Source organism: Hordeum vulgare, chromosome 2H (genome assembly GCF_904849725.1).
Source record: "Hordeum vulgare subsp. vulgare chromosome 2H, MorexV3_pseudomolecules_assembly, whole genome shotgun sequence".
In the NCBI taxonomy this organism is placed as follows: domain Eukaryota; kingdom Viridiplantae; phylum Streptophyta; class Magnoliopsida; order Poales; family Poaceae; genus Hordeum; species Hordeum vulgare.
In genome coordinates, this window is record NC_058519.1 from 366,758,631 (window position 1) to 366,770,295 (window position 11,665).

Sequence of the window (11,665 nt, forward strand, 5' to 3'; positions counted from 1 at the left end):
CATCACATAGCGGTTCACCATACGTGCATGCTATGGGAATCACTAACTTCGACACAAGTATTTCTAGATCCACAACACCTTCCTAGCATGACTTCAATATTACCATAACCACAACTCAAAACTAATTGAGATGAATCAAACTTCTCTAACTATTCAATGCACATGAAGGTGGAAGTTTTCGTATCCCTTTGGATAACTACCCCTTTTGAGACTACTTTCAAAGCATAGATCAACTACCAAGACACGCACCGCTGTGCTCTAAAATATATAAGTGAAGCACATAGAGCAAAAGTATCTAGCTCAAAAGATATAAGTGAAGCACATGTGAGCTGAATTGTCTACCAAAAGATATAAGTGAAGCTCGAAAAAATCACGGTGTGTGCATGTCTCTCTCTCTAGGTGTGCAGCAAGGATGATTGTGACACAACAAAAATAAAATACTCCTACGATACAAGATGCTCCAAGCAAAAATACATAACATGCGGTGAATAAAAATATAGCCCCAAGTAACGTTACCGATGGATTGAAGACGAGAGAGGGGATGCCTTCCCGGGGCATCCCCAAGGTTAGGATTTTACCGCATTCTTGAATCTCTTGGGATGCCTTGGGCATCCCCAAGCTTGAGCTCTTGCCACTCTTTATCTCTTTTTCCATAAGAACTTCACCCAAAACTTGAAAACTTCACAACACGAAACTTAAACAGAAACTCGTGATAACATTAGTACAAGAAAGCAAACCACCACTTCCTTAGGTACTGTAGAAAACTTAAATTCTACTTGTGATGATGTTGGGTTACTGTACTTTCAATCTTCCATGGCTAATACCCCCGATACTATCCATAGTTTCATCAAAATAAGCAACCAACACAACAAAAACAGAATCTGTTAACAGCAGACCAGTCTATAGCAATCTATATATTTCGTACACCTCTGGTACTCCAAAACTTCTGAAAAATTATGACAGTCTGAATAATTTGCGTAGAAATCAGCAGGAAAAAGAATCAAGTCAAAATCACTTACATAAAAAAATAAAAATTCTTTTCGTGAGCAAAAAGTTTGTGTCTTTTCCATCATGACCAAACGATCATCCCCAAGACTAATCATAACGGTTTTGCTTGGCACAAACGCAAAAAGAAACACAAAAAACACAATCATAATAGAATTATGAAAGTGTGGGAAACACAAAACAGAAATAAAAAGGATAGATTCGTTGGGTTGCCTCCCAACAAACGCTTTTGTTTAACGCCCTTAGCTAGGCGAAAGGTGATGAAATCACGTATAGTCATCTTTGGTGCTCAAACCATATGTAGCCCTCATCATAGATTCATAAGGCAATCTTATTTTCTTTCTAGGAATGTGCTCCATGCCCTTCTTTAAAGGAAATTGAAATCTAATATTCCCTTCCTTCATATCTATGATAGCACCAATAGTCCTTAGGAAAGGTCTACCAAGAATAATGGGACATGAAGGATTGCAATCTATGTCAAGTACAATGAAATCCACGGGTACATAGTTCTTATTTGCAACAATAAGAACATCATCGATCCTTCCCATGGGTTTCTTGACAGTAGAATCCACAAGATGCAAATTAATAGAACACTCTTCAATCTCATGAAAACCAAGAATATCACATAAAGACTTTGGAATCGCGGAAACACTAGCACCCAAATCACACAAAGAATTGCACTCATAGTTTTTGATCTTGATTTTGATAGTAGGTTCTCACTCATCATGAATTTTTCTAGGTATAGAGACTTCTAGTTCGAACTTCTCTTGAAGAGATTTCATCATAGCATCTACGATATGCGCAGTAAAGGCTTTGCTTTGGCTATAAGCATGTGGAGAGTTTGCAATGGATTGCACCAAAGAAATGCATTCAAACAAGGAGCAATTATCATAATTGAATTCCTTGAAATACAAAGTGGGAGTTTCATTACTACCCAAACTTTTGACTTCTTCTACTCCACTCTCCACACCTTTATCATCAAGATAGGTGGACTCCGAATCATTCGGGCGTTTTTCAACCAAAGTGGATTCATATCCAGCCCCTCCATAAGTAGGTTTGACATGCGAAAACAAAGATTCAAGAGGAGACACACCAAGCACTTTAAGATCTTCGTGATTTGCATCACTGGAACGCACCCTTTTAAACCATTCATGTCTAGCGCGAATTTGGGCGGTTCTTTCTTTGCTCTCATTCATGGAGATACGCATAGCTTTAAAAGTTGCATCCAAGTTGACATTGGGAGGAGCGCATCTAACTTTCAAAGCATCAATATCACAAGACATCCTATCAATGCTCTTAGCCAAATCGTCTATTTTGAGTAGTTTTTCCTCTATGGACGCATTGAAAATCTTTTGAGAGTTGATGAACTCTTTGATATTACTCTCTAAATCAGAGGGTAATTTGTTGTGATTTCTATAAGTGTTGCCGTAGGAATTGCCATAATTGTTAGAGGAGTTACTAGGAAAAGGCATAGGAACATAGTTTCCTCTAAAAGCATTGTCGTTGCCAAAATTGTTCCTACCAACAAAATTCACATCCAAACTAGCGTTGCTACTCTCAATCAAAGAAGATAGTAGCATGTCATTAGGATCTACGGTAGCGTTTCTACTAGCAACCAAATTCATCAAATCGTCCATCTTAGCACTAAGCGAGTTAATCTCTTCTATAGCGTGCACCTTTTTGCTAGCAGGCGACCTTTCAGTGTGCCACTGAGAGTAGTTGGTCATGATATTGTCTAGGAGTTTTGTAGCGTCTCCTAACGTGATTTCCATGAACGTTCCACCTGAGGCGGAGTCCAAGATATTGCGAGAAGCGAAATTCAAGCCAGCGTAAAAGATTTGTATAATCATCCACAAACTCAAGCCATGAGCGGGACAATTTCTAATCATAAGCTTCATCCTCTCCCAAGATTGTGCAACGTGTTCATGATCAAGTTGCTTGAAATTCATGATATCGTTACGCAAGGAGATGATCTTAGCCGGCGGAAAATACTTGGATATGTAAGCATCTTTGCACTTATCCCAAGAATCGATACTATTTTTAGGCAAAGAAGAAAACTAAGTTTTTGCGCGATCTCGCAACGAGAAAAGAAAAAGTTTCAACTTAATCACATCATTATCCACATCTCTTTTCTTTTGCATATCACAAAGTTCAATGAAGGTATTGAGATGGGATGCGACATCTTCACTAGGAAGGCCAGAGAATTGCTCTTTCATAACAAGATTCAGCAAAGCTGCGTTGATTTCATACGATTCCGCACTAGTCGCAGGAGCAATCGGAGTACTAATAAAATCATTATTATTAGTGCTCGAGAAGTCGCAAAGTTTGGTGTTTTCAGCCATAATGAATTCAGCAAACAAACAAGCACACAAGCAAGCGAGAAACCGGCATAGACCTTCCAACGGTGCTAGAAATAGGCACATCGACGGGAGAATACTTGGCTTGATCTTTCTGCTACGGCTACGCCTAAGGGACTCCCTAGGCAAGTATGCAAAGGATTTCTCCCGTGGCCTTGGAGCCTTGCGTTGGTGTTCCGTCGAAGCGGAAAGGGTGATGTAGCGTAGCGGTGGTAAGTATTTCCCTCAATTTGAGAACCAAGGTATCAATCCAGTGGATGCTTGATACGTCTCAAACGTATCTATAATTTTTGATGGTTTCACGTTGTTATCTTGTCTTCTTTGGTTGTTTTATGTACCTTTTATATCTTTTTTGGGACTAACTTGTTAATTCAGTGCCAAGTGCCAGTTCTTGTTTTTTCCGTGTTTTTGACTCTTTTCAGATCTGATTTTGGAACGGAGTCAAAATGGTAGAAAAACCCCGAAATGATTTTTTCCCGAACGGAAGAAGATCAGGGGGGCTTTGGGCCAGTCCAGGTGGGCCCCAGGGAGCCCACAAGCCCCCACTCCGCCACGAGGGGGAGGCGGTGGTGGGCAGGCTTGTGGCCTCCATGGCCGCCCCCTGACCTAGGTCTTTGGCCTATAAATTCCCAAATATTCCGCAAAAAATCAAGGGAGCCTCAAAAATACTTTTCCGCCGCCGCAAGCTTCCGTTTCCGCGAGATCTCATCTGGAGACCCTTCCCGGCACCCTGCTGGAGGGGACTTTGGAGTTGGAGGGCTTCTTCATCATCATCATCGCCCCTCTAATGACTCGTGAGTAGTTCACTTCAGACCTACGGGTCCGTAGTCAGTAGCTAGATGGCTTCTTCTCTCTCTTGGATATTCAATACAAAGTTCTCCATGATCTTCATGGAGATCTATCCGATGTAATCTTCTTTGGTGGTGTGTTTGTCGAGATTCGATGAATTGTGGACTTGTGATGAGATTATCTATGATATATATTTGAGTCTTTGCTGATTTCCCATATGCATGATTTGATATCCTTGTAAGTCCCTCCGAGTCTTGGGTTTTGTTTGGCCAACTAGATCTATGATTCTTGCAATGGGAGAAGTGCTTGGTTTTGGGTTCTGCCATGTGGTGACCTTTCTCAGTGACAGTAGGGGCAGCAAGGCACACATCAAGTAGTTGCCATCAAGGGTAAAAATATGGGGGTTTTATCATTGGTTTGAGATTATCCCTCTACATCATGTCATCTTGCTTAAGGCGTTACTCTGTTCTTATGGACTTGATACAGTAGATGCATGCTCGATAGTGGTCGACGTGTGGAGTAATAGTAGTAGATGCAGACAGTATCGGTCTACTTGTTTTGGACGTGATGCCTATAGAAATAATCAATGCATAGATATCGTCACGACTTTGCGCGGTTCTATCAATTGCTCGACAGTAATTTTTTCACCCACCGTCTACTTGCTTTCATGAGAGAAGCCACTAGTAAACACTACGGCCCCCGGGTCTATTCACATCCATCGTTTACACCTCCGCTTTTACTTTGCTTTGTTGCTTTGTTGCTTTTAGTTCTCACTTGGCAAACAATCTATAAGGGATTGACAACCCCTTCATATCGTTGGGAGCAAGTTTTTGTGTTTGTGCAGTATCTTGAGATACTCCTCCACTGGATTGATACCTTGGTTCTCAAACTGAGGGAAATACTTACCGTCGCTGTGCTACGTCACCCTTTCCGCTTCGAGGGAACACCAACGCAAGGCTACAAGGCCACGGGGGAAATGCTTTGCATACTTTCCTAGGAAGTCCCTTAAGGCGTAGCCGCAGCAGAAAGATCAAGCCAAGTATTCTCCCGTGGACGTGCCTATTTCTTGCGCCGTTGGAAGGTCTTTTGTTGCAGTAGCAGATGTATTTCTGGCGCCATTGCCAGGGATACACAGCAAACATCAAGGAGTATCTCAAGATCGTGCACAAACACAAAAACTTGCTCCCAATGCTATGAAGGGGTTGTCAATCCCTTATAGATTGTTTGCCAAGTGAGAACTGAAAGCAACAAAGTAACAAAGCAAAGTAAAAGCAGAGGTGTAAACGATGGATGTGAATAGACCTGGGGGCCGTAGTGTTTATTAGTGGCTTCTCTCATGAAAGCAAGTAGACGGTGGGTGAACAACTTACTGTCGTGCAATTGATAGAACCGCGCAAAGTCGTGACGATATCTATGCAATGATTATTTCTATAGGCATCACGTCAAAAACAAGTATACCGATACTGTCTGCATCTACTACTATTACTCCACACGTCGACCGCTATCCAGCATGCATCTAGTGTATTAAGTCCATAAGAACAGAGTAACGTCTTAAGCAAGATGACATGATGTAGAGGGATAACCTCAAACCAATGATAAAAAACCCCATCTTTTCACCCATGATGGCAACTACTTGATGTGTGCGTTGCTGCCCCTACTGTCACTGGGAAAGGTCACCACATGGCAGAACCCAAAACCAAGCATTTCTCCCATTGCAAGAATCATAGATCTAGTTGGCCAAACAAAATCCAAGACTCGGAGAGACTTACAAGGATATCAAATCATGCATATAAGAAATCAGCAAAGACTCAAATATATATCATAGATAATCTATTCACAAATCCACAATTCATCGGATCTCGACAAACACACCGCCAAAGAAGATTACATCGGATAGATCTCCATGAAGATCATGGAGAACTTTGTATTGAAGATCCAAGAGAGAGAAGAAGCCATCTAGCTACTAACTACGGACCCGTAGGTTTGAAGTGAACTATTCATGAGTCATTGGAGGGGCGATGATGATGATGAAGAAGCCCTCCAACTCCAAAGTCCCCTCCGGCAGGGCGCCGGGAAGGGTCTCCAGATGAGATCTCACGGAAACGGAAGCTTGCGGCGGCGGAAAAGTATTTTCGAGGCTCCCCTGATTTTTTGCAGAATATTTGGGAATTTATAGGCCAAAGACCTAGGTCAGGGGCGACCAGGGAGGCCACAAGCCTACCCACCGTCGCCTCCCCCTGGTGGCAGAGTGGGGGCTTGTGGGCTCCCTGGAGCCTACCTGGCCTGGCCCAAAGGCCCCCTGATCTTCTTCCGTTCGGGAAAAAATCATTTTGGGGTTTTTCTTCCGTTTGGACTCCGTTCCAAAATGATATCTGAAAAGAGTCAAAAACACAGAAAAAACAGGAACTGGCACTTGGCACTGAATTAATAAGTTAGTCCCAAAAAAGATACAAAAGGTACATAAAACAACAAAAGAAGGCAAGATAACAGCGTGAAACCATAAAAAATTATAGATACTTTTGAGACGTATCAAGGGGCCACTCACTCGAGAGAGAACCAAATAGGCCCAAGGGTGGTGCACCATCTCTTAGTGGGCTGGTGGCCAGCCCAAGGAGGCCTATTCGGCCAAAATAGGAGAAAGGAAAGAAGAGGGGGGCCAAACCAAAGTGGGGAAGGGACTCCTCCTTCCAATTTGTATTGGAGGAGGACACCTCCTCCTCTCTTGCGCTGGCTGAACCCTAGGGCCATGTCCCTAGGGCGCCACCCCTCCCTCCCACCTATATATAGTGGAGGTGAGAGAGGCCTTTGGCACCTCAAACCAAGGCGCATCCCTCTCTACCTCCACCACTTCGTGACACCTCGCAGCTAGTTCGGTACGGTACGACGAAGCCCTGCCGGAGTAGCTCCACCACCATCATCGCCACGCCATCGTGCTACCGGAGAATTCAGCTACCTCTTCGTCTCTCTTGCTGGATCAAGAAGGGAGAGATCGTCATCGAGCTGCACGTGTGCTGAACGCGGAGGTGTCGTCCGTTCGGCACTAGATCCGGACGGAGTTCGTGGGACGGCTTGTGATTTGGATCGCGAAGACATTTGACTACATCAACCGCGTTTCTTAATGCTTCCCGCTTAGTGATCTACAGGGGTATGTGGATCCGATCTCCCCTCTTGTAGATGATCATCACCATGGATAGGTCTTACGCGTGCGTAGGAAATTTTTTGTTTCCCATGCAACGTTCTCCAACAACAAGGTGTTGGACTAGAGTTGTGCGTGCCTTCTGCATGGAGGAGGGCACAATATGGGCATTCCGCTTCACCTTGTTCAGCAACCAGAATGTCTTTCGTCTCTTTCTTTACCGTATTAAATAGTACAAGTATACAATTGTGGTTCGTCATTATTTATTTGGTGCTTATGTAATTCTTGAACATATGTACCTCTCAATCGAATAATGCATTGGTTGTTTGAACCTAATAGATATGAATAAACCATAGCCTACTTTCAAATCCAAATTAGGTACAATTTGAAATAGTAGCAATTAAATTAGAGTGAAATTATGATCTACGTGTCCTTACGTCGCACACGGTCGGTAAAACAAAAATGTGTGTGATATACACCATAACCTGACACGGTTCACAAAGAGGAAACGTGTGTGACTGTGCACAGAGTTGCCATTTACAAAGCGTGTGTGATGGCATACAATATCACAAATGGTTTGAGCAAACTAAATGTTCGTGATAGTCGCCTTATCATACACGCTTTACAATGATGAACTGTTTCTGATGTGGTACGTATCGTAAACGTTGCACCCCAGAATAGTGTGTGCGATAGTTATCATGTACGACACTCTTACGACTGTCCGACGTTTTGTAATCTTATCTGACACTCGTACGATGATTAGCTAATCTTCTTAATTATTTATCTCATATGGTTCGGGAAAAGTAAATGTGTGTGACTATCTACTTATCATACCCGTTCTAGAATCGTGAACTATTTGTGATGGGGCGCGCATCGTAAAGTTAGAACCACAAAGCGTATGTGATGGGGCCCATGCGCGCTTATCATACATGGTAATGCAAGCACACATGAGTGGCAAGGATGGAGCATTTGGGATATTCGATATATCACAATCAGTTGTGTGAAGAACCGCATTTGGGATACATATGGGCATCGCATACACTTTGTTCTGGAAAATGTATGCATTCCTACTCCCTATCCACACGGTTTTTGGGTCGTGTGGGAAGGACCCCCTATCGCCCACACTCACTAGGTCACGGTTTAAAATGTCGTCATGGAAAGGGGTTAAAAACTATTTGTATAGCACGTTGTTGCACCACTGTAGTTATGTGTCGCTCTAGGTTGTGATTGTTGTATCAGGAATGTCATCCAATTATACCAACATCCATCGCTGTTCCAACGCCTACGCTTTTCTCATAGCGGTTTTCGCTAAGTTACTACTGCTACTGCAATTACAATCACTATAAAACTGCTACTCCTACTGTTACTGTTACTACTACTATCAAACTATCATATTACTATGCTACTAAACATTTTGATGCATATATTTAGCTTTCCTCGTGTGGTTGAATTGACAACTCAACTGCTAACGTGTTAAGGATCATAAATATTGTTTGGCTTCCCTTGTGTCAAATTAGTAAATTGGATGAAATATTACCCTCGAAGACTGTTGTGGTGCCCTATACTTGTGGGTCATCAGCGCCCGTTAGACTCGAATGACCACACCTAGTCGTTTGATCGTTGAACAAGCTCTAATAGCATCTCTAGCCGATCACGTAGGAATCTATGATGGAGTAAATTTTATAGTTTAGTCCACTAAACCGCACCTAGAAGATTGTCTAAATTCTATAAGGGAGTAATAGTTTACTCCTTCACCAGAAATCTCCCTTCCCCCATGGCTCCTTAATTTACTCGGCGCCCGCACGGCTGAGTAAACTTGTCCCGACCGTTTATCCCACATCACGCGACCATATCCTTCCCATTGTCATCACCCCACGTGTCGCTCTCGCACTCGGTGAATGCCCCCATCACAAGAATGGGTAGCCAAGAACGTCCCGCCGCCACCGGCCATCATCGTTATGATTGTCATCGCCAGAAACCACCCCCTCGCTACCACCCTCAACAAAAAAAGGTTGGGGATGAAAAATCTTCACCGTCCACAAGCACCGGGTCCCACAACGACCAAGGCCGTCAGGGTGACCACTGCTTCTCTGGAAACGGTAGGTTGCCCTTCCTCTGGTCTCGTCGGAGGCAAGCGAGCTAGGAAACCAACGACTACGATATCGACCTTCACCAAGGAGGCCACAAAGAAGAAGAAGAAGAAGCCCCCATCCCCCCCGGACCACGTCCGACGCCTCGTGCAACGTATTTAACCACCCCTAGCTCACTGCTTCGGCGCGTCCGGATGTTGCAGTCGGCAAAAAGGGTTGCTCCGCCAAGTGCTCGAGGAAATGCTAACAAGGTAAAAAAACTTCTTTTTGATTTCGTCCTATGATGATGGAGTGTGTTGGTTTTGTTGTCGTAGTGTGGAGATGAACATGCCGAATTCGGCGTCTTTGAAGTCCTCGGCTACGCTTGGGCTGGACAATCTCAATTACAATTCGGTTTGGGATCGTCAAGAGGAGGTGGCCATGTTTGAGGCCAAGAAGATGTTGGCGGCCGAAGGCAAAGAAGAGAAAATGGCGACATGCAATGGGCTCAGGATGTTGGAGGATGAGAAATGGAAGTCCAACTTGACGATCGAAGAGAGAAAGTTGAAAATAAAAGAGCATATACTTGCATTTGTTCATGATGCCAATAAAGCCGGAGATCGTGCTATCATGTTCATGAACCCAACTAACACTAAGACAGCAACATAACACTAAATATAAAGTGTATTAGTTTTTTAAAAAGTCAACCGTTGTCTATGGTTGACCAACGCTATAGCAAAATTTATAAATATTTACAATACCTAATATGCATAATATAAAAATATATTTCAGGGTGAATCTTGTGATAATAATTTCGTATTCTAGATATTGATATTTTTTTCAATAAACTTGGTCAAAGTTTCAGAAGTTTGATTTTAAAAAAAAATAACACACCTTATATTTAGAAACGTAAGGAGTATTATGTTTTATCCATGGTTGGCTATGTACATGATGGTTTGGATCACATTTAATCAGTGAAGTGATGTCTTTTGGATGAACCAAGCATGTTTTAATTTGAAAATCAGGATGGCATGAAACTATACTATTGGTTATGTTATAAAACTATACTTGTTAATGGATGAGCTATGTAAACGTTCTCGGGTTTATTACGGCCTGACGCCAAGAATTTTCCTTCAGTAGATCAATCATCTACAGGTATCTTCCGGAAAATAAACATGTACAGGTACACCGACGGACTGGCCTACGCGCAGAAAGGGCCACGTGTAATGGGCCCAGCACATGTGGCAGCCCAGTGCGCGCTTGTTCCTGCTCCTGCAAAACGGCCTCGCTATTTCCATGCTCCCCTCGATCACTTTAAATACTATCCATTCCGCCCACATTCCCCACTAGCAGCACTTCGGCCGAAAAACTGCACAATTCAATCCGTTCCAAAACAAAAGTAGGCGTTACCGCTGCTCCATGGCAAGGGCAACGACACTGGTGCTCGTGGCCGCGCTCGCCGTCCTCCTCCTCACCTCCGGCCCCGCTGGTGCCACGGCCGCCCGGACCTCGCCCAAAGAGGTGGCAACAGCATCTCCCAGCGAGGTACGCACGCGCAGGATCGATGTAAAAGGTTTCCAAGGACTCTCGGTCGATCCTCCATCGATTTCTGCTCTTCTTTTCTAATCGATGCCGTTGTGTTTCTTGCAGAAGGTTGCGGCGTCGGCGGCGGAAGACCACGAGTGCGAGATGCTGGCCGGCGAGCAGCAGCGGGATGAGTGCATGGCGAGGAAGACGCTCGCAGCGCACACGGACTACATCTACACCCAGGAGAATCACAACTAGTAACCTTCATATCTGCGTCCATGTAATGATGTTAGTCGGCACTGCGTGTTCGATCTCTATCCTATAGCTTCCTCCATTGACAGTAGTACCGAAGGAGGGATCGATCCCATCCCACCGTGCATGCATGCATGGCGCACTTATGTATTGCCTAAAATAATTTAGTTATTCGATAATCAAACTTGGTTTTATCGCTCGATTGCAAACGGATGGTCGCTCGGTTTGCAAACGGCTGCCAGCACATGTTGGGCTGTCTCGTTCCATGCCTTCCAAACTTTGGCAGCCTTCACCAAATTAATTTCCTTAATCCTCAGTTTGACGACAAAATTAATTGTTTTGGAATCAAGGCTCGCTTTCTTCTGGCACACGACCCGAACTTGACCAAAACCAGGCCAGTTAATTAGGGCATCTCCAGCCGCGCCTCCAACCGTCCGTGAAAGGTTTCTTTTTTACAATTAACGCTAAAAAATCCGTCTAATCGTGCTCTCAAGATCTTGTTTTTTGTTAGTTTAAACAAAAATTAATGC

At 43.7% G+C, this 11,665-nt stretch overlaps 1 protein-coding gene across 1 annotated transcript; it reads left to right on the forward strand.

Moving 5' to 3' along the window:
* Positions 1–10,681: 10,681 nt before the first annotated feature.
* On the forward strand, positions 10,682–11,335 carry LOC123430089 (phytosulfokines 4-like). The gene is made up of 2 exons (XM_045114001.1): positions 10,682–10,901; positions 11,007–11,335. The coding sequence occupies exons 1-2, from the start codon at positions 10,776–10,778 to the stop codon at positions 11,139–11,141; spliced, it is 261 nt and encodes an 86-aa protein (XP_044969936.1). The 5' UTR covers positions 10,682–10,775; the 3' UTR covers positions 11,142–11,335.
* Positions 11,336–11,665: the final 330 nt, after the last annotated feature.

What these genes read in the sequence shown, in the direction of transcription:
- LOC123430089 (XM_045114001.1), top strand. Translation starts at nt 10,776, where the DNA reads ATGGCAAGGGCAACGACACTGGTGCTCGTGGCCGCGCTCGCCGTCCTC. An exon ending in CAACAGCATCTCCCAGCGAG is followed by an intron (nt 10,902 to 11,006) that starts GTACGCACGCGC and finishes TGTTTCTTGCAG; the next exon opens with AAGGTTGCGGCGTCGGCGGC.